Source organism: Fusarium sambucinum, chromosome I (genome assembly GCF_050947815.1).
Source record: "Fusarium sambucinum isolate potato_lamoka chromosome I, whole genome shotgun sequence".
NCBI lineage: Eukaryota > Fungi > Ascomycota > Sordariomycetes > Hypocreales > Nectriaceae > Fusarium > Fusarium sambucinum.
The window spans coordinates 7459714-7479554 of record NC_139294.1 but is presented as its reverse complement, the minus strand read 5'-3'; the positions used below and the strand labels follow the sequence as shown (position 1 = coordinate 7479554).

The 19841-nt window shown below is 47.0% G+C and overlaps 9 protein-coding genes across 9 annotated transcripts; 3 read left to right on the top strand and 6 right to left on the bottom strand.

The window, feature by feature from the left end:
* Window positions 1–1516: 1516 nt before the first annotated feature.
* FSST1_005156 (alpha/beta hydrolase) lies at window positions 1517–2651 on the top strand (the record flags this gene model as incomplete). Its single annotated transcript, XM_083231404.1, has 2 exons — window positions 1517–1841; window positions 1906–2651. 2 exons carry the CDS (start codon window positions 1517–1519, stop codon window positions 2649–2651), a joined length of 1071 nt encoding a protein of 356 aa, XP_083088586.1.
* Window positions 2652–2700: 49 nt separating this feature from the next.
* Window positions 2701–4311, bottom strand: FSST1_005155 (aldehyde dehydrogenase; the record flags this gene model as incomplete). Its single annotated transcript, XM_083231403.1, has 3 exons — window positions 2701–3709; window positions 3767–4135; window positions 4187–4311. The coding sequence occupies 3 exons, from the start codon at window positions 4309–4311 to the stop codon at window positions 2701–2703; spliced, it is 1503 nt and encodes a 500-aa protein (XP_083088585.1).
* Window positions 4312–4977: 666 nt separating this feature from the next.
* On the bottom strand, window positions 4978–6651 carry FSST1_005154 (amino acid/polyamine transporter I; the record flags this gene model as incomplete). The annotated part of the gene is made up of 1 exon (XM_083231402.1): window positions 4978–6651. One exon carries the CDS (start codon window positions 6649–6651, stop codon window positions 4978–4980), a length of 1674 nt encoding a protein of 557 aa, XP_083088584.1.
* A 1752-nt stretch (window positions 6652–8403) lies between these two features.
* On the top strand, window positions 8404–10559 carry FSST1_005153 (copper amine oxidase; the record flags this gene model as incomplete). Its single annotated transcript, XM_083231401.1, has 2 exons — window positions 8404–8506; window positions 8557–10559. The coding sequence occupies 2 exons, from the start codon at window positions 8404–8406 to the stop codon at window positions 10557–10559; spliced, it is 2106 nt and encodes a 701-aa protein (XP_083088583.1).
* Window positions 10560–10749: 190 nt separating this feature from the next.
* On the bottom strand, window positions 10750–12497 carry FSST1_005152 (flavin-containing monooxygenase; the record flags this gene model as incomplete). Its single annotated transcript, XM_083231400.1, has 4 exons — window positions 10750–11247; window positions 11294–11859; window positions 11905–12283; window positions 12333–12497. 4 exons carry the CDS (start codon window positions 12495–12497, stop codon window positions 10750–10752), a joined length of 1608 nt encoding a protein of 535 aa, XP_083088582.1.
* A 604-nt stretch (window positions 12498–13101) lies between these two features.
* FSST1_005151 (uncharacterized protein) lies at window positions 13102–14098 on the bottom strand (the record flags this gene model as incomplete). Its single annotated transcript, XM_083231399.1, has 2 exons — window positions 13102–13979; window positions 14029–14098. 2 exons carry the CDS (start codon window positions 14096–14098, stop codon window positions 13102–13104), a joined length of 948 nt encoding a protein of 315 aa, XP_083088581.1.
* Window positions 14099–14489: 391 nt separating this feature from the next.
* FSST1_005150 (uncharacterized protein) lies at window positions 14490–16484 on the top strand (the record flags this gene model as incomplete). Its single annotated transcript, XM_083231397.1, has 5 exons — window positions 14490–14509; window positions 14581–14783; window positions 14840–15101; window positions 15150–15637; window positions 15688–16484. 5 exons carry the CDS (start codon window positions 14490–14492, stop codon window positions 16482–16484), a joined length of 1770 nt encoding a protein of 589 aa, XP_083088580.1.
* A 186-nt stretch (window positions 16485–16670) lies between these two features.
* Window positions 16671–17464, bottom strand: FSST1_005149 (uncharacterized protein; the record flags this gene model as incomplete). Its single annotated transcript, XM_083231396.1, has 2 exons — window positions 16671–17025; window positions 17085–17464. The coding sequence occupies 2 exons, from the start codon at window positions 17462–17464 to the stop codon at window positions 16671–16673; spliced, it is 735 nt and encodes a 244-aa protein (XP_083088579.1).
* A 524-nt stretch (window positions 17465–17988) lies between these two features.
* FSST1_005148 (uncharacterized protein) lies at window positions 17989–19140 on the bottom strand (the record flags this gene model as incomplete). The annotated part of the gene is made up of 2 exons (XM_083231395.1): window positions 17989–18100; window positions 18152–19140. The coding sequence occupies 2 exons, from the start codon at window positions 19138–19140 to the stop codon at window positions 17989–17991; spliced, it is 1101 nt and encodes a 366-aa protein (XP_083088578.1).
* Between the last annotated feature and the right edge of the window lie 701 nt (window positions 19141–19841).

The following is a 19841-nucleotide window of genomic DNA, read 5'->3' as shown; positions in this document are numbered from 1 at the left end:
ACAACAGGCCTGTATCAAAAGTGGACTGTCTTTCTCGGCGTCTATTCCCTTTCGCCGCCCAACAACCAAGACGCTACTCTCAAGCCTAACCTCCCAGGATCTTAAATGAGTTACCAGGCTTGCGGGAATGATCGGGTTGCGTTTGAGCCTCAAGCGCGTCTGTGCCATTCTTCTCAAACATCATGTCTCAAATTTAAAGATTTTTCGCTTCCTATTAACGCCCAATGCCAGGATTGTAGTGGGGACTCGTAATTAAAGTACTTGATAAGATAATCTTTAAGCTCCAAGATCAACATTTTTGCTTCGTTCGTTAGGCTGATGCTTTATCTATTGCGAGAATTTTTGTCTTTTTAATGCTTGATGTCTTGATTAATAGGCAGGGGTTGTAATGAAGGGATATCGCTTTGTTATGCTCTTGTTCATGTCTTGTGTCTGACCTTGGTCAATAATAATGGACACGATCAGTGAACGAGTCATGCTCTCCCCTAGTAGATTGATCATTATCTTCAATCTTCGATGATTAACCCTGTATGCAGACTTTTCACAATGCTGAGGTTACTGACCAAGATAGACGACTTTGTGCATTGAGACAACCTTACCAGACCCTGTATCCCTGACAATATGAATCCTAAAATCGCTATCAAGCGAAAAGTCTCGTATTTTGACTTTCTGGATGTCCTCACATACGTTTCAATCCAAGTACATCGAAACGGGTCGGGCACAGGTTTACAATCGAAAGAAAAAGGGGCAAAACTCATAGATTTCGTGAGCAAGTGAAAGGGTCTTTTAAACTTTCTAGACGCGTGCTATGCCACGTAAAAAATTTCAAGATGTCCAGCCAATTTCTTTATTTCTCGTGACGCATTTGTGTTCACCTCTTCCACAAATTTCCTAGAGTTGTTTAATAAAGGCTCTTTTATTCCGTGCGGCTTCTCTTGAAGAGTTCCTCAATTAACACCGAGAAACTGCTACGTACGAGATGCTGCGTACCGCTCTGCCTTGAAACCAGTCAATACCAAGTTTGTTTATTATACAGTTCTAATCTAACATTGCATGATACTATTTTATCTAAGTATCTCTCACTCATTGTAACATATGCAGCTGACTTCTCTACCCTTACCAATCTTAAGGACTTATTTTAGGGTATATCAGAGCACGTTGATAACCCTATTACACTCTCGAAAGCCATTCAATTTACAAATAACCACTGGACTTCGAAACAATCTCCGTCATTGGCATACATATACTGATATATCTATACCATTATGAATCCGTTATAATAAGGTTGATGCAATAACTGTTAAGCTTGTCAGGCGATGCACAATCCTCAACCAACCACCAAGGTTTGACCTGGGTTCCCACTTCAGATACGGGTCTAGACCACTAACTATTGTGGCTGGCTTGTCAGCTACACGTGACAACCCGTTGTACGTATGCCCTGTTATTCCCTCAGTCATCTTACTTTCCACATCGTGTCTGATACTTAGGATAATTCCACATCGTTGGCATTCCCATCATGGCAGGACAACAAGAAATAGATCCTCAGGCATTTCTCAAAGACCAACGTTTCTCGCAAACCTTTCATCTCCCAGCAGACCCGTCTGATGATCGTGCAACTGCTGTTCAGGTTAAATACGCAGACTACGGCTATCACAATCCCTCTAACCCTCAAGAGGAAAATGTTCTTCTCTTTTTCGCACCGCTTTGCGCATCACGCATCATCCATTGTGCGAAAGACGAGCTAGCCAAGAAACACCATGTACGCATCGTGGTTATGGACCGACCAGGCTTTGGCGGGACAGATCCTGTCAAGTTGGAAAAGCGCGCCGTTATGTGTCGAAGTATGTCGTGCCGTTACTCTCTTTCATCATGCGATTTGAAAAATTAGTAGCTAACACAGAATAGAAATGACACTGGCTCTCTTGAAGCATCTTGGGATTGACAAAGTGTCTGTTGCATGTCACAGTGGAGGAACAGTCTATGCCCTCGACATGCTACTTCACCATCCCGAGATACTCCATCCCGGGCGCTCATACATGGCCATCGGTGCGCCTTGGATCTTACCATCGAGGTCAAATATCTGGTCCATGTCGTTAGTCAAAGCACTACCTGTAGGCATGATGGCACAGGCAGACAAAGCCATTGGGTTTTTCAACAATACTCTAGGTCCAGCGTTCACCTCTTCTGTTGGTTTCAGCCAGTTATTCACAACGCCGACTCCAGTCGACCTTGAAGGAGATTCCGAGTTCTCCAAGTTCGAAGAGTCACTAGAGGATCATCTTTTCAAAATCGTTCATGCGGAGAGTATTAAAGGGTTCTCGGACGAATCCCTGCTTCTCATGCAAAAGATAAATGGAATATCTGGATATGGCGACTGGCTTGATTACGACGATCTGGTCCCAAAGTTGGTGAGTTCTTTGAGAGAGTCTGGCCGACAGTTGACTATCGATGTTTTCTACGCCGAGACAGATTCCATGATAGGTGCACCTGAGACGGCGGGGCCACAATGGATGAATGCTTGCTGGAAGGGAGCACAAGTTGGTGATACCATCAGTTACAATGCAAAAACTATCAAGGGGGCTGATCACAACACTATATGGAGCATTCGACGGGGTGTCCCGGACGAGGTCTTCAAGAAACTGAGTCAATGAATTCTTTCAATTTAATGCTAAATGATACTGTTACAGATCTGATGTCTGTCTATAGCTTTGCTGCAATGTTGACATGCACGGCTTTAATGTTGGAATACGCCGCGAGGCCAGCCTCTCCGAGCTCCCGACCAATGCCACTCTGCTTCACTCCACCAAAGGGGATTCTCCAGTCACTGTCATTGCTTGAGTTGACCCAGACCATACCTGCCTCGATCCTCTTGGCTACTTGATGCGCCCTCGTAAGGTTTGTTGTGAAAAGTGCACTTCCAAGTCCAAATTGCGTATCATTAGCCAAGTGGATAGCCTCATCTTCAGAAGAAAACTTGGTGACAACCACAAATGGACCAAAGACCTCTTCTTGGAAAACACGCATCTTGGGTGTGACATCTGTGAAGACAGTCGGTTCGACAAAGTAGCCCTTTCCATCGCCAACCTTGAATGGTTGACCACCGAGAGCAAGTTTGGCACCTTCTTTCTTACCAACATCAACGAAGGACAATATTCTTTCATATTGGGCCTTGGTGACTTGGGGTCCTTGGAAGGTGCTCTCCTCAAAGGGATCGCCGACCTTGGAGATGTTCTTGACTTGGGCTCTGAAAGCATCCATGAACTTGTCGTAGATACCTTCTTGGACGAGGATACGACTTGTGGCAGTGCAAACTTGACCCTGGTTATACATGATACCAGCATGGGCCCAGTATGCAGCCAAGTCAACATCAGCATCATCGAACACGAGAAGTGGGCTCTTGCCGCCAGTCTCCAAAGTGATGTTCTTCAGATTGCTGCTGGCCATCTTCATGATTGAGCGTGCTGTAGGTGTAGAACCGGTAAAGGCAATCTTGTCGACATCCATATGTGAGGCAAGGGCGGCACCGGCGACGGTTCCAAGACCGTTGACAATATTGACGACACCAGGGGGGAAGCCTGCTTGGACAATAAGGTTGGCGAGGTAGAGGATTGAAAGAGGAGTTTGTTCTGCGGGTTTGAGGATCACAGCGTTACCGCAAGCCAGAGCTGGGCCTAGCTTCCAAGCTGCCATTGCAAGGGGGAAATTCCATCTATCAGCAGTATTAGTAAGTAGTCTCTAATAGTGGAAAGGATATTACTTGACTTACGGAATGATCTGTCCACAGACACCAATAGGTTCACGGATGGTATATCCAAACTTGTCACCTGTCGTCTCGATGACTTGTCCATACACCTTATCGGCAAAACCACCATAGTATCTCAATGTCTCGGCGACTTCAGTCACGTCATCATTCAGAGCGACAGAGTAGGGCTTTCCGTTATCCCAAGTCTCGATTGTAGCGAGAATTTCCTTGTTCTCTTCCACAAGAGTAGCAAGACGGCTGAGTAGTTTACCACGCTCAGTGCCTGGGAGGTCTCGCCATGCTGGGTTGCGAAGGGCACGGCGGGCGGCGCGAACGGCTTTGTCCACATCTTCGGACGAACCAGCGTACACGGATGTGATTTCCTGCTCGTTGCTGTAACTGTTAGTAATGGCTTAGATACTGATAGGTGATGGGGAAACTTACGTTGGGTTTATGGAAGTGATCTTTTCGCCATTGGACGACTTGACCCATTCATTGTTGATAAACAATCCGGTGGGTTGCTTGTAAGTTCGCCCATTGGGGGCAGTAAGTTGGATGTCTAGACTCATTGTGGAGGTATGTATTGATGGGCTGAGAATCTGGAGAAATCTGCTGAGGAGGAAGTCATCCTTGTATGGATTATAACACCCCAGTTATTTGTTGGTATATGCGGCTGCGGAACAACGGGCTAACGGCGAGTGACTCTTTACTGCGGACGTAGGGTTTCATCGTGATGATCTCCCAGACACAAAAAATGAAAAGTATCGCCCAGTTTCGGACTAGTGGAACATTATACCCCAGCCGGGTCCGGTGCGGAGAGGCTTGGAGATACCCTGTATCAACATCAATATGTCTTCTCATTGCCGTATTGGGCAGTCATTCGGCAAAGAATGAAGAAGAATTCGGGTAATAAAATGCAATAATGATCATTACAGTGTTCTCCTACCATCCTTTGGGCCGTAAGCCGCAAGTATGTATCCCTGGCAGCAGTATGTAAACTGTAACTCGTATGATAGTTGCGGTTCCGTGCAGAACGTTGCCTCAATTTGGGTTTTGGCTCTCCAGGGTCGGTCTATTCCCAAACTGGCAGCAAGATAGGACAAAAAGACAGTGTAATTTAAATAGAGCGATCTCCGCATGTACAATCTTCATTCTTCGGCATTTATCTAGCAACCAAATGTTTACTACACAACAACTGACAAAGTCACCTATTTACACCCAACCGCAAATGTCTCTCACTGACCACTGGCCTCACCCACCTGGTGCGGGTGCGGGTGCGGGTGCGGACCCGTGGTATCCGTCTTAGCGACGATGTCGACATAGTTGGCCCTCTCGGCTCTCTGTGCATAGATAATGTTCCCTTGCGCCTCCTCAGTCTCCAGATAAGTGATTCGGCCCTTGACGACCCAGAAAACAAGGGTGATAACAAGCATGATGCCAAAAACAGCAATGGCGTAGTTCATGTCGGCCACTGCGGGGTTGGGTGCGGAAGGAAAGAAGAAGAAGACAGTGGTCACTGCGCAGTAGACAACTCCGACCCAGTTGATCACTGACCCGAAACGTCCGAGGCCGAATTCGCCTGGTGGGAGCTTGTCTCGACCAACGAGGAGAAGAGTCAGAATGGGCATGCCATACGAAACCGTGAGTGCGATGGTGCTGACGCTGAGAATGGCTTCAAGCACAGTCGAGGCAAAAGTATAGAGAATGCCGATGAGTGCCATGACGGCACCTTGAAGCCACAAGGCTCGCACAGGGACTCTCCAGTAGTCATCGACGTGCGCAAAGTAGCCACTGAAGGGGATACCACCGTCTCGAGCAAAACCCCAGGTTAATCGGGAAGACGTCGTGACGATTCCAATGCCCTGTCCGAAACCGTTGATAATGAATAGCGTCAGAAGGACCGTTCCGCCCTGGAGACCAACAGTTTCCTTGAGGAGATCCATAAAAGCAAGGCCAGTAGACGGGTTGAGATAGATGTCTGAGTTTACCATGCAGAAGAGACAGACGACCATAAAGATGAAACCAGTAATGGCTCCCATGGTAATCGAGAGCCAGATGATTCTTGGGATGTTCGTTCGAGGTGAGGGAATTTCTTCGACAAGATGGATGGCGGCATCGAAAGCTGTGAGACCGTAGGCTGCTTGCACAAGACCGATAAACCAGGTTACACCATCGGGCCAACCAGTTTGGTTGATCCATTTCCCAAACACAAAGCCCGCAGACTGGAAAGCTAAATCTTCCTTGACGCCGACAGAAATCAACATCGCCATGCTGATGATAACGAAGAGACTGGCGAAGGAAATGCCCACGAAGTTGTTGAACCACGGGAGAATGACATCCTTGCGACATGCCACAACATTGAAAAGTGTCATGCCAATAGTAACACCAACATAGACTAGAAACAAAACCCAGCCTTTATCAGCACCTGTCCAGTCTGGCTTGAAGAGGATCTTCATCTTGAGCAGAAACTCAGACATGAAGGCAATCTGAGACGCAGATAAAGTGATCCAACCAGTCATGTTGATCCACGCGCAAAGATACGAAGTGAATCTACCAGCAGGAGTAGGCCATAGTCTAGAAATCCAATAGGCCTGTCCCAACGCGGTGGGCATACTGCTGCACATCTCTCCCAGTGACACAGCGACACAGATGTTACATGCAAAGACAAGCACAAGGCCCCAGAGGATGGCGATAGGACCTCCAGCTGTCAAACCGCTGTCGATTCCCTGCGCAAAGGTTGACCATGTGCCCAGAACCGAGAAAGCAAGAGCAAGCATGCTCCACATGTTGAACTTGCGGGTGAGGCTCTGGTCATGGCCAAAATTGGCAAGATCTTCTGCATCGCGAATGGCTTGGGGGGTTGAAGGTTGGCGCTTGAGCGCAGAGTTTGTCTCGACGTCGTTGGTCATGGCCGCGTCTGACAATGACCGCGTCGAGATATAGATTGAAATGACGTAAGTGAGGAGGAATAAAAGGCGACGGGCAGCCTTGTGAAGGTGAAAATGCGAGTCAGACGATTTTGCGACTCAGATGAAGTGATACAAAGGAGGGGAAAAAGGAAATAAAGAGTGAGCGTCGCTGCTTATATCGAATTTACCTCAGCTTGGCTCGCCGACGAACGGACCAAGGGGTTTGATGAGCTACAAAGACGGAGGTAGACAGATAGAGAGATGTTGGGGTAGAGAGCTGAACAGATTAGGTATCTCGTAGTGACCTGGGCCGGGCTGTGTGACAACCCGAGAGTAACACGGATAATACTGTATAGAGTGTGTCTAGGCCAAATAACCTTCTGTAAAGAGCGTAGACTACCTAACTAAAACCCCAATTGTGCCCTACTCCATCACTGAAGATGAGGAGGGACACGAAGAAAAACCTGGTAGGAAAAGGGCGCATTTGGATTAGTTTGGGCAGAGATAAGGGGTGTCACTGTTATCTCTGACCCTGGTTCATACCGCCCTGCCCTGGAAAATGAAAACTAAACTCTTTAGTACGTCATTACTGTCAGTGCCCGTTACTGGTGTGTATTCTATCGCGACAAGACGAGTTTCGCAACGCGACAAAGACCTGAATCCTTCTGAAGTCTGTAACTTATGCACCCACAGGGAACAACGATTGATCTGCGGGGAAGAAAACCTTCCCCATGGGGAATTCCGATTGACGGTTGAGGGATGGCATTCCATTACGTGATGAGTAGAGTTGCGATGCCAGTCAGATCATGGATTGTTCCCCTGTTTCAATCTTAGGTAATTCAGTGACTTCCATTGACCGGGCCGGTCATATCGAAGTGAGACGACATGCTGAACAGCTTGTGGCAAAGAGCATGGGACCTTGCTCGGTTATCTCGGTGCATTTAACTTCTTATCGTCTGTTACCAAAAACTTCGAAATATTACCCCTAAAGGGTTTAGCTTCAGACAAACAAGTTACAGGGTACGAAAGCTGAGAAACAGCTACTGCAAACGGTTAGACAGCTATAAAATGAGGGGAAGCTCCGGTCTAATTGGCTCTGCAGGGTGTCAAGTGACAGAGCCTCCTCCAGGTCACGCAGATGCAGGGCGAAACGAGGCAAACGTGGTGGTTCCAACAACACGTTCAATCTGCTAGATAACAGCAAGATAAGGTAATTGGCGGGTCACCCCTCATCTGGAAACTTTGTTCAATTCAATGCCTCTCTTCGGATAGCTTCAGTATAGCGTGTGTAACTGCCGGGGATGGACCCAAGAAAAATGTAATTGTATTGCGCTTTTGGGGTAACAGACTGCAAAACCAAGCCAGATCAGATCTCGGCTAACTTTCCATAGCACGGCCCCGTAGCCTCACTGTCTCGTTTCTTGTGCCCGTCTTACTTACAGTTCAGCGGAGTCAGTGTAAGGCGGAGAGTGGAGATGGGGAGCGGAGCGGTGTCATGGAACGGCGGCGCTACAGTGGACTCTTTTTCCTCTTCTTTGTTCTGTACCGTTTGTACTTGCATCGTCTATAAGAAGCTGTCATCCTCAATCAAAGTTATTGTTTCTGTCCAAGATCAACAAAGCTTGTCTCACTTTACCTACTCCAAGCTTCAACACATACACAACAACACAACACTACGAAGACTTCAACACTTGCAACCTTTGCATTGCATCTACCGTATGGAACAGTCGCTTAGTCCAGACAACATTCATCATGATTCCAGACACCTCTTCTATCGCCGGCTACACCATCTTCCGGGAAGAGCCCAATGACGCCGCTCCAGATCTGTCTCAAATTGAGCATACTCATCCTCTTGGTAAGTCACCTTTTTGTCTCTTCTGCCCGATTGAGTGCTTACAATTATAGATCCCCTTTCAATTGATGAGATTCGCGCCGCAACAAAACTCATCCGCGATCATGCAAGCCCCAAGACTCTCAAGTTCAACTGTCTCACCCTTCGAGAGCCTAAAAAGGTCGAGTATGCTGCCTTCAAGGCCCGCACCGGTCCTCGCCCTGCTCGTCGCGCTTTCGCAATTGTGATTGAGCGCGGAACCGGCCAGGTTGCTGAAGTCATCGCCAACATCCGCGAGGGCAAGGTCGAAGAGTGGAAGCCTGTCACTGACGTTGGTCCTACCCTGACTCTTGAGGATCTTGATGTTTGCGAACGCATTGCTCGCAAGGACCCCCGAGTCATTCGCGCTTGTGAGGAGCTTGGAATCACCGATATGGAAAAGATCTTTATCGATGCTTGGGCTATCGGATTTGATGACCGTTGGGGTTATGAGAGACGTCTCCAGCAGGGCTTGGTTTACTACCGTGCCTCGCCCAACGACAATCAGTACGCTCACCCTCTCGACTTTTCCGTCGTTCTCGACACCGAGAAGGAAGAGGTTCTCGCTGTGGACGTTCGTCTCGTCAACGGCGAGCGAACCAAGATCCCTCTTACTCCTCACAACTACATGCCTGAGTTCATTGGCGAGAACTACATCGATGGCACTCTCAAGCCTATCAACATCACGCAGCCACAGGGCGTGTCTTTCCGCATGCGCGGCAACGAGATCTCCTGGGCGGGCTACAAGATGCACATTGGCTTCAACTACCGTGAAGGTATTGTCCTGTCAGATGTCCGCATGGAAGACCACCACGAGCACCGCGAGCGTACTCTCTTCAACAGAATCAGTGTTGTCGAGATGGTCGTTCCCTACGGCAACCCCGACCCCCCTCACCACCGCAAGCACGCCTTCGATGTCGGTGAGTATGGAACTGGTCTCATGACCAACTCTCTGAAGCTGGGATGTGATTGTAAGGGAGCTATTCACTACCTCGATGCCGTTATGGCCACCGGCGAGGGTGATCCCGCTGTCATCAAGAATGCCATCTGCATCCACGAAGAAGACAACGGTCTTCTGTACAAGCACACCGACTACCGTGACGGCAGCGTCATCTCCGCCCGTGATCGCAAGCTTATCATTTCGCAAATCATCACAGCTGCCAACTACGAATACGGTTTCTACCACACCTTCACACTCGATGGAACCTACAAGCTTGAGATCAAGCTTACTGGTATGTTGAACACCTACTGCATGCACCCTTCCGAGACGGCTGCTCCCTACGGTACTGAAGTGGCCCCCACTATCAACGCCCATAACCACCAGCACATCTTCTCTCTCCGTGTCGACCCTGAAGTCGACGGTCCAAACAACACTATTGTTCAAAATGATGCTCTTCCTTCAGAAGAAGAAGTCGGATCTCCCGAGAACCCCTACGGAAACGGCTTCTACTGTAAGAACACACCCTACAAGACTGCCAAGGACGCATCTTCAAATTACTGCCACGAGACAAGTCGTTCTTGGGCTATCACGAATCCCAGCAGCATCAACCCTTCCGCCAAGAAGCCCGTCGCCTACAAGATTCTCAACAACAGCTGTCCCGGCCTTTTGGCCAAGCCTGGCAGTGTAGTCTACAACCGCGCTGCCTTTGCTCGCAAGAGTCTCTGGGTAACGCCTTACAAGGACTACGAGATCTTCCCTGCTGGTGACTACGTCTGTCAGTCAACGGGTATCGAGAACCACCCTCACAACAGCAACATCGTTGATTGGGTGAATCGAGACGAGCCTATCGAGAACACAGACGTCGTCTGCTATATTCAGTTTGGATTGACACATTTCCCACGAACTGAGGACTTCCCTGTCATGCCTGCTGAGCCTGTTAGTGTTATGCTGCGAGCATCAAATTTCTACCAGAAGAACCCTGGCTTGTGGGTTCCCCCTTCGGCTCTTTGTGTTGATGCTGCCTCGAAGGATGCTTTTGGTGAGAAGAAGGAAGAGCCCGCTTCTTGCTGTGCGAGCAAGAGCGTGCCTAAGCTTTAGAGATGAGGATGTTTTAATGAGTTGGATATGAGGTTAAAAACGGATTAGCATTGTTTGGAGTCTTTAGTTTTACATGATCAAGTTAGCAGGTTATAATACCGAATATTGGATCAGTATTTAAATTGATGCAAATTATTTAATATCCTTCTCGAAAAACTATCTGGTTGACCTTTCATGTTACAACCAACCTTTATGACCTCAATTTTTGTACAAAATATGACGAAACACCTAACAAACCAGAAATAGCTAGCCACAATGTCCACCCGGGTGGAGGCACTCGACGTCTCTTCTCATGAACCCTCCGATACTCTAAATCGTCCCAGTTAACAAAAACACTCCTCCACCAGAAATTAAATTGCCAATCAGGGAACATGATGGTATTTCTCCCCGTGTTTTCGTCGATGAACCAAGATGTACATCCCGTTGCCCACACTAATTCTTTTGCATTTTCCTGAACATCATGTATATCTTGTTCTTCGGCTTCAGTTGTGACTTCGACGATGTCTACGTTGCCTGTAAGGACAGGCCGAATGACGCTCAAGGTAAAGTTGAATTGACATTCGGTGGTGTATATGACCGATAGATGGCCGCTGAGTGTGTTCGGACCCATCATGATGAAGAAGTTTGGAAAGCCCGAGAGACAGGTTCCGAAGTATGACGAGGCTGCCCCGTCACTGACCCGATTCCACTGCTCATGTCAGTATCTTGTTAGTATGTATGTGGCAAAGACTGACATGTTCTTTGATGGTAATTCCATCTTTCCCGTATATCTTCATTGGAAACAATGGTGTCTGAGTCTCAAATCCATGAGCAAGGACAATTGCATCAGCAGCCACAAGCTTCCCGGATTTCGTTCTGACACCCTTCGACTCGATGTTCTGTATAGGGTCGTCGTATACCAGCTCGACGTTGTCTCGGTGCAAACAAGCAAGATAGTCAGTATCATTTACCCTCCTCTTACAACCTATCTCTGTCTTTGGGATCAGGAAGTCAAGATATCTATCAGGCGCCATCTTTCGTATGTACTCAACTGTTTCCTCTGTCCACTTATATCGTGTCTTGAGCCCATTGGTGACATGGAAGCCTGCAAAATCCCTCTCTTTCTGATAGTACAGCCAAGCACGATAAATTCGCATAGCGAAAGGAATCCATCGCATGGTCCACTTGAAGATAGCAGAGTAAGTAGGGTTTAGACGCTTGGATAGCCAGTGTGCTTGTCTTGCAAATTGTGTTACTTTTCTGACAGCTGTATCGCCGGAGCTAATAACTGGGAGGACTTGGGTTGCGCTACAGCCATTGCCTATGATGATCAGCGATCGAAACTAATTGTTTAGAATATACTCACCTATGACAACAACGTCTTTATTGTGCCAATCGAAAGAATGATCCCACTTTGCTGTATGAAATAAACGTCCCTCGAAATCAGATGCACCAGGAATATCGCACTCCTTGGGAATGGACAGCGCACCAACAGCCGAGACAAGGACCTTTGCGCGACGTGTACTGACTTCGGATGTTCCATGATCTCGAATAGAAACTTCCCAAACACCGGTCCGCTCATCCCATATGGCAGACTCAACGATCGAATTAAGTCTCACATGTCTGCCGATATCATACTTATTTGCAACGTCTTTAAAGTAAGCCTCGATCTCAGGCTGCGAAGCATATTTCTGGGACCAATTGGGATTAAGAGCGAAGGAGTAGGAATAGAAATGCGAGGGCACCTAGTTTACATGGTCAATTGAGGTTTCCTTCATGCATGAGTTCACTCACATCACATCCACAGCCTGGGTAACTGTTGACATTCCACGTTCCGGCAAAGGCGGAGCTCTTTTCGACAATCTCAAAGTTTCTAGTCCCGAATTTCTGAACGAGACGAACGCCGAGACCAATGCCTGACATTCCAGCTCCGATAATGAGGACATCTGTCTGGGCCATGATGATTCGTAAAGAAGTAATGAGATGTGCGTGCGATACACACTATAATGAATATTCATTCAGCCCAGTAGGGCGACTATATTTATACCCTGACGTGTAGTCTTATCGTCATATCAATCCATCTACTGGATTTGTCGTGATCATTGTTTGCAGCCATTACATCGACGACTTTCAACAACTCAAAATAGTAATCAAGCCGAGGTGGTACAAGTACGTCACTTTTCTCAGAAATTTAGGAAATCTCGGCCGAAAGGGTCTCACATAAACTTCGGCTTTCGAAACAACGAGATAAGCCGACAACAACAAGCGGGGGTTCCATTCGCGTGGGGTACCGTATGCAATGAACCAAGGCAGAATTGTGGCGTGAGAGGGGAACCAGAACAACTCAGACATTCAATGTCACTTGACTACCGTCAGTTACTGAATTTAGTAATCCGCACATGCATTGGCGTCGCTACGATATGCAAGGGATGTGTCATAATTGGTGAATGAAAGCGAAGCGAAAAAGGCATCTTGCCCACAGCAACATTAAAGAGGCAGAGACAATTTGACGATTCACTAATTCCATATTTGGCATCTTCCTATCAAACTGACCGACTTTAAATCACAACTTGTAACCCCAAATGTCCTTCTCACCAAGCCAATGCCAAACATTCGCATCCCCTTCCTCCGAATTACTGGTTGAGAACCCCTTGGTAGGATCCTTAAAATCTGGCCCTGGATCATTGAAAACCTGAACTTGGCGGGTATTATCTTTCCCAACCTCCAATATAGTACCTCCAGGATGCTTTTCACTCTCCATACATTCCAGCATCGCCTCTGCACATTCGTAAGGCGTGACCCACGCATCTCGCGCCTCGTTCACGTACTTAATCTTTTCTGTGTCTTCTGTCCATAGAGGCGTTCGAACCACACCAGGAGCGACTGCGTTGACTCGTATGCCGACTTGTTCAAGATTTCCTAGACATCGAACAAAGCCTGTGATTCCAAATTTGCTCGCGCCATATATGGGTGCTCTAAAGACAGGGATTTGAGCGGCAATAGAAGAAATGTGGATAACCCGCTTTGGTTTCTCAAGTGATGCCTTTTCCCCGGGGCCATGCAACCAGTAGGAAATGGCCATTTGAGTGGCCCGAATAGGATGGGTGAGGTTAATATCGAGCAATTTGTAACCATCACCTTCTGGATCATCTTTGCCCTCAGGAGAACCTGGCGGATGCCAAAAGTTGGACCACGTAGGCTCGTAGACACCTGCGCCAGGACAGACGATGTCAAAGTCACCGAATTCTTTGATAGTCAGTCTAAAAGCGTTTTCCAGATCTTTCCATGATGTTACGTCTGTTTTGACAAAGACTGCCCGTGGTGAGGAGGATGACGAGTATTGGGACACTAGATCTTGGGCTTCTGGTCGAAGGGAGAGATCTGCGATGGCAACATTGCAGTTCTTGGATAGTAGAATCTTTGCAAATTCAAAGTTGATTCCTTAACATGTGTTAGTCTCTTGCCGTTACAGTTGCCTGAATGCACTAACCTGAACCAGCTCCAGTGATAATGGCAGTTTTGCCAGATACAGAGAATGCCTTATTGAATTGAGAGGTCATTATTGAATGAAGTAATACAGAAACGATAAAGATGTCCAAGTCGATTTGTAGTCTCTGAATGGTGATAATGAGTGTAGTTGAGGTTATATATAGTATCGGAAGTGATCCCGGCATCAGCCAACGTCAGCGTCCGCTTCATGCCCCACTTATCAATCTGTCACATCTTGTCTGTACGTAGTAGTATTCGTGTGTGTGTGTCCCCACAGGCCGTTCCCCTCCTCGCCTTGATGACTTCATTAGAACTAGCTCCCTCGGCTTGATTTCCATTCCAAAACATTACAATTCATCCACTGACGACAAATTTGAACTGGGTTGACCTGATATACTTTCCGGCTCAACAACCTCATTTGTTTCATTGCATTTCTCGCTTCACTTTCTCAACTTGAAAGCAATGCGCTCTTTTTCAGGCTGGTAAGATTTCCCTCGCCACGAACACAAATGATAAGCTGATTGAGAGTTCCCAGTGAAACGTGCAGAAGCAGGAAATTGAAGTGCGATGAAGTCAAGCCAATTTGTGGGGGCTGCACCAAGTCTTCACGGTCATGTAGCTACTCCAGAAGATCAGTGTTCCGCCCCTTCCAGGGTGATGGTGGGAAAAGTAGGAATGGCGACCTGAGTTTTAGCTCGAGTGATAGTCAACACATTTTCGATGACAATCATGTTTGGCTTAAAGTTCCCGAAGAGCGTATGTCTGATTTTGTTGACTTGAACTTATGCTTGTTGCTTATGAGGACTTTCTAGTTCACTTCATCTACATCGAGGATCCATACGATGAGCGGGACGACACGATAATTGGAGCCACTAGCTCAGCAGAAGAAACCTCGGAAACGCCATATCCAGCATCTGGATTCTGGAGGGATCAGGATTCTCCAATCATTAATGACGAATCGTATTCCGAAAACTCTGTTCCAGAAGAGACGCTTAACCATGATAGGCATGCTGTTGATTCAAGACTGGCAACGCTCCATCTCATAAAACATTACAAACAAGGTCCCGGTACTTGGTGAGTTCTCTGCATACAAGTACACATCTCGAAGCCTAACCATACAAGGTTCGACATATTCGATACTGGGTGTTACTTTTCTGGAAAAGTCCCCGTCAAAGCCGCTTCGAGTCCCCCCCTCAAATCTGCCATTTGTGCCATTGCCGCAAAGCATTTATACCGTATCGGGAAGAACAAGTCCCAATCAACCTTCATCTCGATACCCCGAGACACATTCTGGTTGTCTTATGACTGGCGCTATGAATCTGCCAAGCACTATGACGAAGCCATCAATCATTTGAAAAGCGCAGTGGATTTACAGACTTATGAGAATGACCTCAGTGAGAAAGAGGATATGCTAGCGGCTGTAGCAATTCTATGTATCTACGAGCTTATGGATGCACCTGGAACAGCATGGAGAGCACACTTGAGTGCCTTACCGCTGTTCAAGTCAACAGAAGATCCTTCGAATCCCCCCTCACCGATAGTCATTCCCAGAACCGCCATCCAAGGGCCTATTCTCTGGAGTTTGGCGAGGCAAGATTTACTATGCGCATGTAAGACTAACTTTTCCACTTTATCATGTGTTGTGTCTCACGAGTATTAGTTATCAGCCAAACACAGACACGGCTCGACTTGAAGGACGTCCGTCTCTGGCAAAACGCAGGTCTTGCCACAACTGAAGACGGTACTCTGATGCCCTTCAGCCCGCTGTGCTCGGCCGACATTCGGACCTCAGCCGATATAGAAGAAGACACTAAAAGTAATGAATTGACCTGGCTAATAGGCAAGCTTTCGAATCATCTCACATCGGGCGACGCCATAAATCCTACAGACTACGCACTGCCGCATGGTCAGCGGCCTACAGTTGGGGTGACTCAGGAGCGTCTACTTGAGCGCTGGAAGATGTTGATGTCAGAATTCAGAAAGTGGAACGAGAGCCTTCCTCGGACGTTTATCCCGTATGCCCGAACACAATACTCATTAAAAGACCTGCCACCACAACCATGCTTTACCACTTTCGATCAGGTATGGTACGAGTTACCGATCTGCGCTGCTACTATGCAAAACTACCACATGGCAATGATACTATTACTTGTGAATCAACCACAAGAATCCACGTTTATCCGCTCAACCGTCTCAGCGCGGTTAAACTCGTATAGGAAGATTCAAGAGGATGTCCGTTATTACGCAAAGGAGATATGTGGAATTAGTCTCGCTGATCCAAGCGATCCGGTGAGAGCCAATTCTGTACAGGCGCTTTTTGTCGCAGGACAAGTCTTTCATAAAAAGGAAGAGCAACACGCGGTTCTAAAGTTGTTGGAAGATGTAGAGAGGGATTTAGGATGGACCACGAGGTTTCACAGGGCGAAACTGGTTGATGAGTGGCCGAAAGACATGTAGTTATATGTTAAATAAAGCTCTCCGGGGTAAAGGTAGAATTAATTTTCTGAAGATGAAACGTAGAATTGAAATTACAAATAAAGAACAAGCTTGAGTAATCCTGGGAACGATGCTGTGGTAGAAAGTAGATCCGGTATAGAACTTCAAACTCGCAACCGCTACCATTATGGGCGTTGTTCATCTATATCACTCTCCACGAATTGCATCGTTGCAGTCTCGAGTCAAGGTAACATCATCAAGAAGGATAGTGAGGCCATCATATTCTCCAGAGCAATCAATTTGGAACGAGATAGCAACGCCTGCAACAGAAGTGCCTCCGCTAGACCAGGTCTCACTCTCCAAATTCCAACTTGAAAGTTCATAAGGATTAGCGGCGGGAAGCACGTCGCTACCGATCTTGGGTTGGATGGTACAACCAAATCCTTGGAGCCCAACTACGGTAGGTACAGACCATCGATAAGATAATCTATAATCGCCATCTAGGGTTGGCAGATTCTGGGCGATCTGATTGGAACCCTGACCATTCTGGAACCCAAAGGACCTATGCTGGGTATTAGCGTCTATCACCAATACTACTTCAAGCACCATCGAGTATCTTACACAGCATTGGGAGCGGAATAAGCGCCGTTATCAGTCACGCTTCCACTGCTCGTCCAAGGCGAAATATCGTTGTTATCGTCGAAGCCCGGGTTGGAAACAACTTGAGTTTCGACGCAGTTTGGTGCTCCGGAAGTCGTGGTGCTTGCAGCAAGTGTGGTTGGTGTGACTTCATCCGGGATAGTCGATGTAGTCTCAGCCACAGCCGTGGGGGTAGTCTCGATCAAGGTCGTCAAAGTTGTAGACTCAGACACAGGTACGACAACCGACGAGGTCTCACTCTCTGCCAAGCTTGTGGCAGTAGTGGGCCGACAAGGGCCGGCTTCGGCTCCGAGGAAGTTGATAGCGGCAGCCGCCACAACGAGAATGGATCGAGAAACCATCTTCGAGAAGGACGATTTTAAACGAATGGAAGCGATTGAAGTATCGCAAGTCAAGTGAACACAAGAGGTTGTAAGAACAAATCGATATTTTCACAGTTTATCGTCCCCTATTTAATTGTTTGTTAAATTGTTAGAACGGTCTGGGGCTAAACTAGCTCCACGCTAGTGTTAATAGTTTGACAGACTATTGAATCTAGGGTTTCATTCTTATTTTATATTTACTTTGACAGCACGGAAAATTACACATCAGCGTATTGCAGCAGGTGGTTAATATCGAATGCGACTGGCCTATATAATACGTCGAGGTAAAAATAGAGGGAGTGTTTGGATACTGGTATTGTACATAGATGGTTCCTGATAATAACTAATTTGAAGGGGGAAAAATCTATCCCCTCCAACGAAACCACCGGAGCCTTTGAATAGATGCGCCAGAGACATTTATGATAATACTGTAGAAGAAAACCTATTACACGCAGTTAATGCGTAATTGTGAAGCTCATGCTCAAGATTTCCCGAGCCGAAATCTAACCCCTAGTTTTGCAGTTTGTGCAGTAGTCCATGATCACTTCGCATGAATTGGACAAATAGACATGACCACAGATCCCAACCCCATCATTCGTCTTCGCACTCTCACGTCTGTAGGATCAAATTAGTCAATAGAACAACCGTAAAACCGGTTGAACGTACGCTGCTTTGATGTCAAATCCTGTCATGCCAATCCCATAGTCATCGCATTGGAACTTGGCAACACAAGCCGCCTTACCAAACGATGCGGTCATAAGGATGCCCTTCTTTAATCGGCTATAACGTGAAACGTAGCTGGTATAAACCACATCGTCTGAAAACTGGTCTATGGCTCGATCACATGCCTCCCGCAAACCTTGCTTGGAAAGACTGTCAGCAGTTCCACATTGACCACCACCGTCGTTATCGACTGCAGTCTGGGATGGCAAGGGAGTTGAGACAGTTGAGGGCTGGCCCACACCAACTGAGTGTGTAATTCTCGTAATACCTGCGATGTTTATATACTCCAGTATGTAAGCAGACCAGACCAAAACTGTCCCGTCTGTTGTAGTGGTAATGGGCTCCTGGATAGGCGCTTCAGTAACAGGACCCGATGGAGGTGCAGAGGTAATCTCTGCTGGGAACTCCGTGTATGCAAGGCATTTGTTATCAACCAGAGTGGTAGTGGCATAGTAGCCCTGGCCATCGACGGTTGTGGAACACTGGCAATATGGTGTTTCGACTGCAGGTCCACCATGGATGACACATGGGAAGAACGTCTGTATAGCTTCCTCAGTGGTACCTGTAACGCCCAAGGTATCACTGGAGGCTTTTGTTCTTGTTACTAGTGTACTTGGCGTTGTAGTGGCGAGAGGGGATCCGGACTCTGTAGTCCTCGTTGCTGTTAGATCGGTAGTCAACGCCAGATTAGTGGAGGTTTCTTTATCTGAGAACAAAGTTTCCGTGGCATGTCCCTCGGTAAAAGTTTTTGTACCATTCTCAACACTGGAATTACCAGTATGAACAGTGCTGGAGATTGGTATGATGGGCCGAGGTAGATCGTGAACTTGGGGAACTCTGCGCAGCAACATATGTCTATCTCCTTGTTCAGCCTGGGAAAGTCCGGCTACAAAGCCGATTATAAGTACGCCGTATTTACAAACAGCAAACATGACTAATAGATAATGTGTATGATGGAAATGAAGTGTAAAGAATGGGCGGGAAGGGCTATTCCAGTGAGGGAAGTTGTAAATAAACAAGAATAAATGGTCTGGTTTGGAAGAAAAGCCTGGGGGCATCAGAGTCGACATAGTTATCCTGACTTTGACATATAGCTGATCACAATGTAACCGACAACCAACAGTTTATTTTTATTTTCTTAATTTATTTGATGTCGTATGCGTTGCACCAGTCTAGCGCCGAGATTACCAGAAGCGTAACGCGTAGTGCAACCATCTTGAATTAACCAATCTCAACATAATCATTTTTGCTATAGTGAAACTCTGTTGGTTCGAGTATTTTTGCATTTACCAGTTCATGGGAGCACGCATACATGAAACAGACGGCACGTCTTTTTGTTTTTATTCAGCGGGTAAATCCCTGTGATTACAGGGCTCGTGCTTGCCTCTCGCAAGGTTGATCAGGTCACATTTAAGACGGGCAAGGATATCTACCAACAACCAACAACCAACACGCCAAGTGATGAAGGGCCTGAGATTATCAGGGAGGGAGTTGTTGCGCTTGTCCCGTATTTTCTTTCTTTTTGTGAATTCTCCGACTCTACGTTCCAAAACTTAAAAGTACGTCGATATCTAAAGATATATCGTACTCCTTAATGCTTTTTCTTTCTCAAATCAATTTTGCCCAACATTCT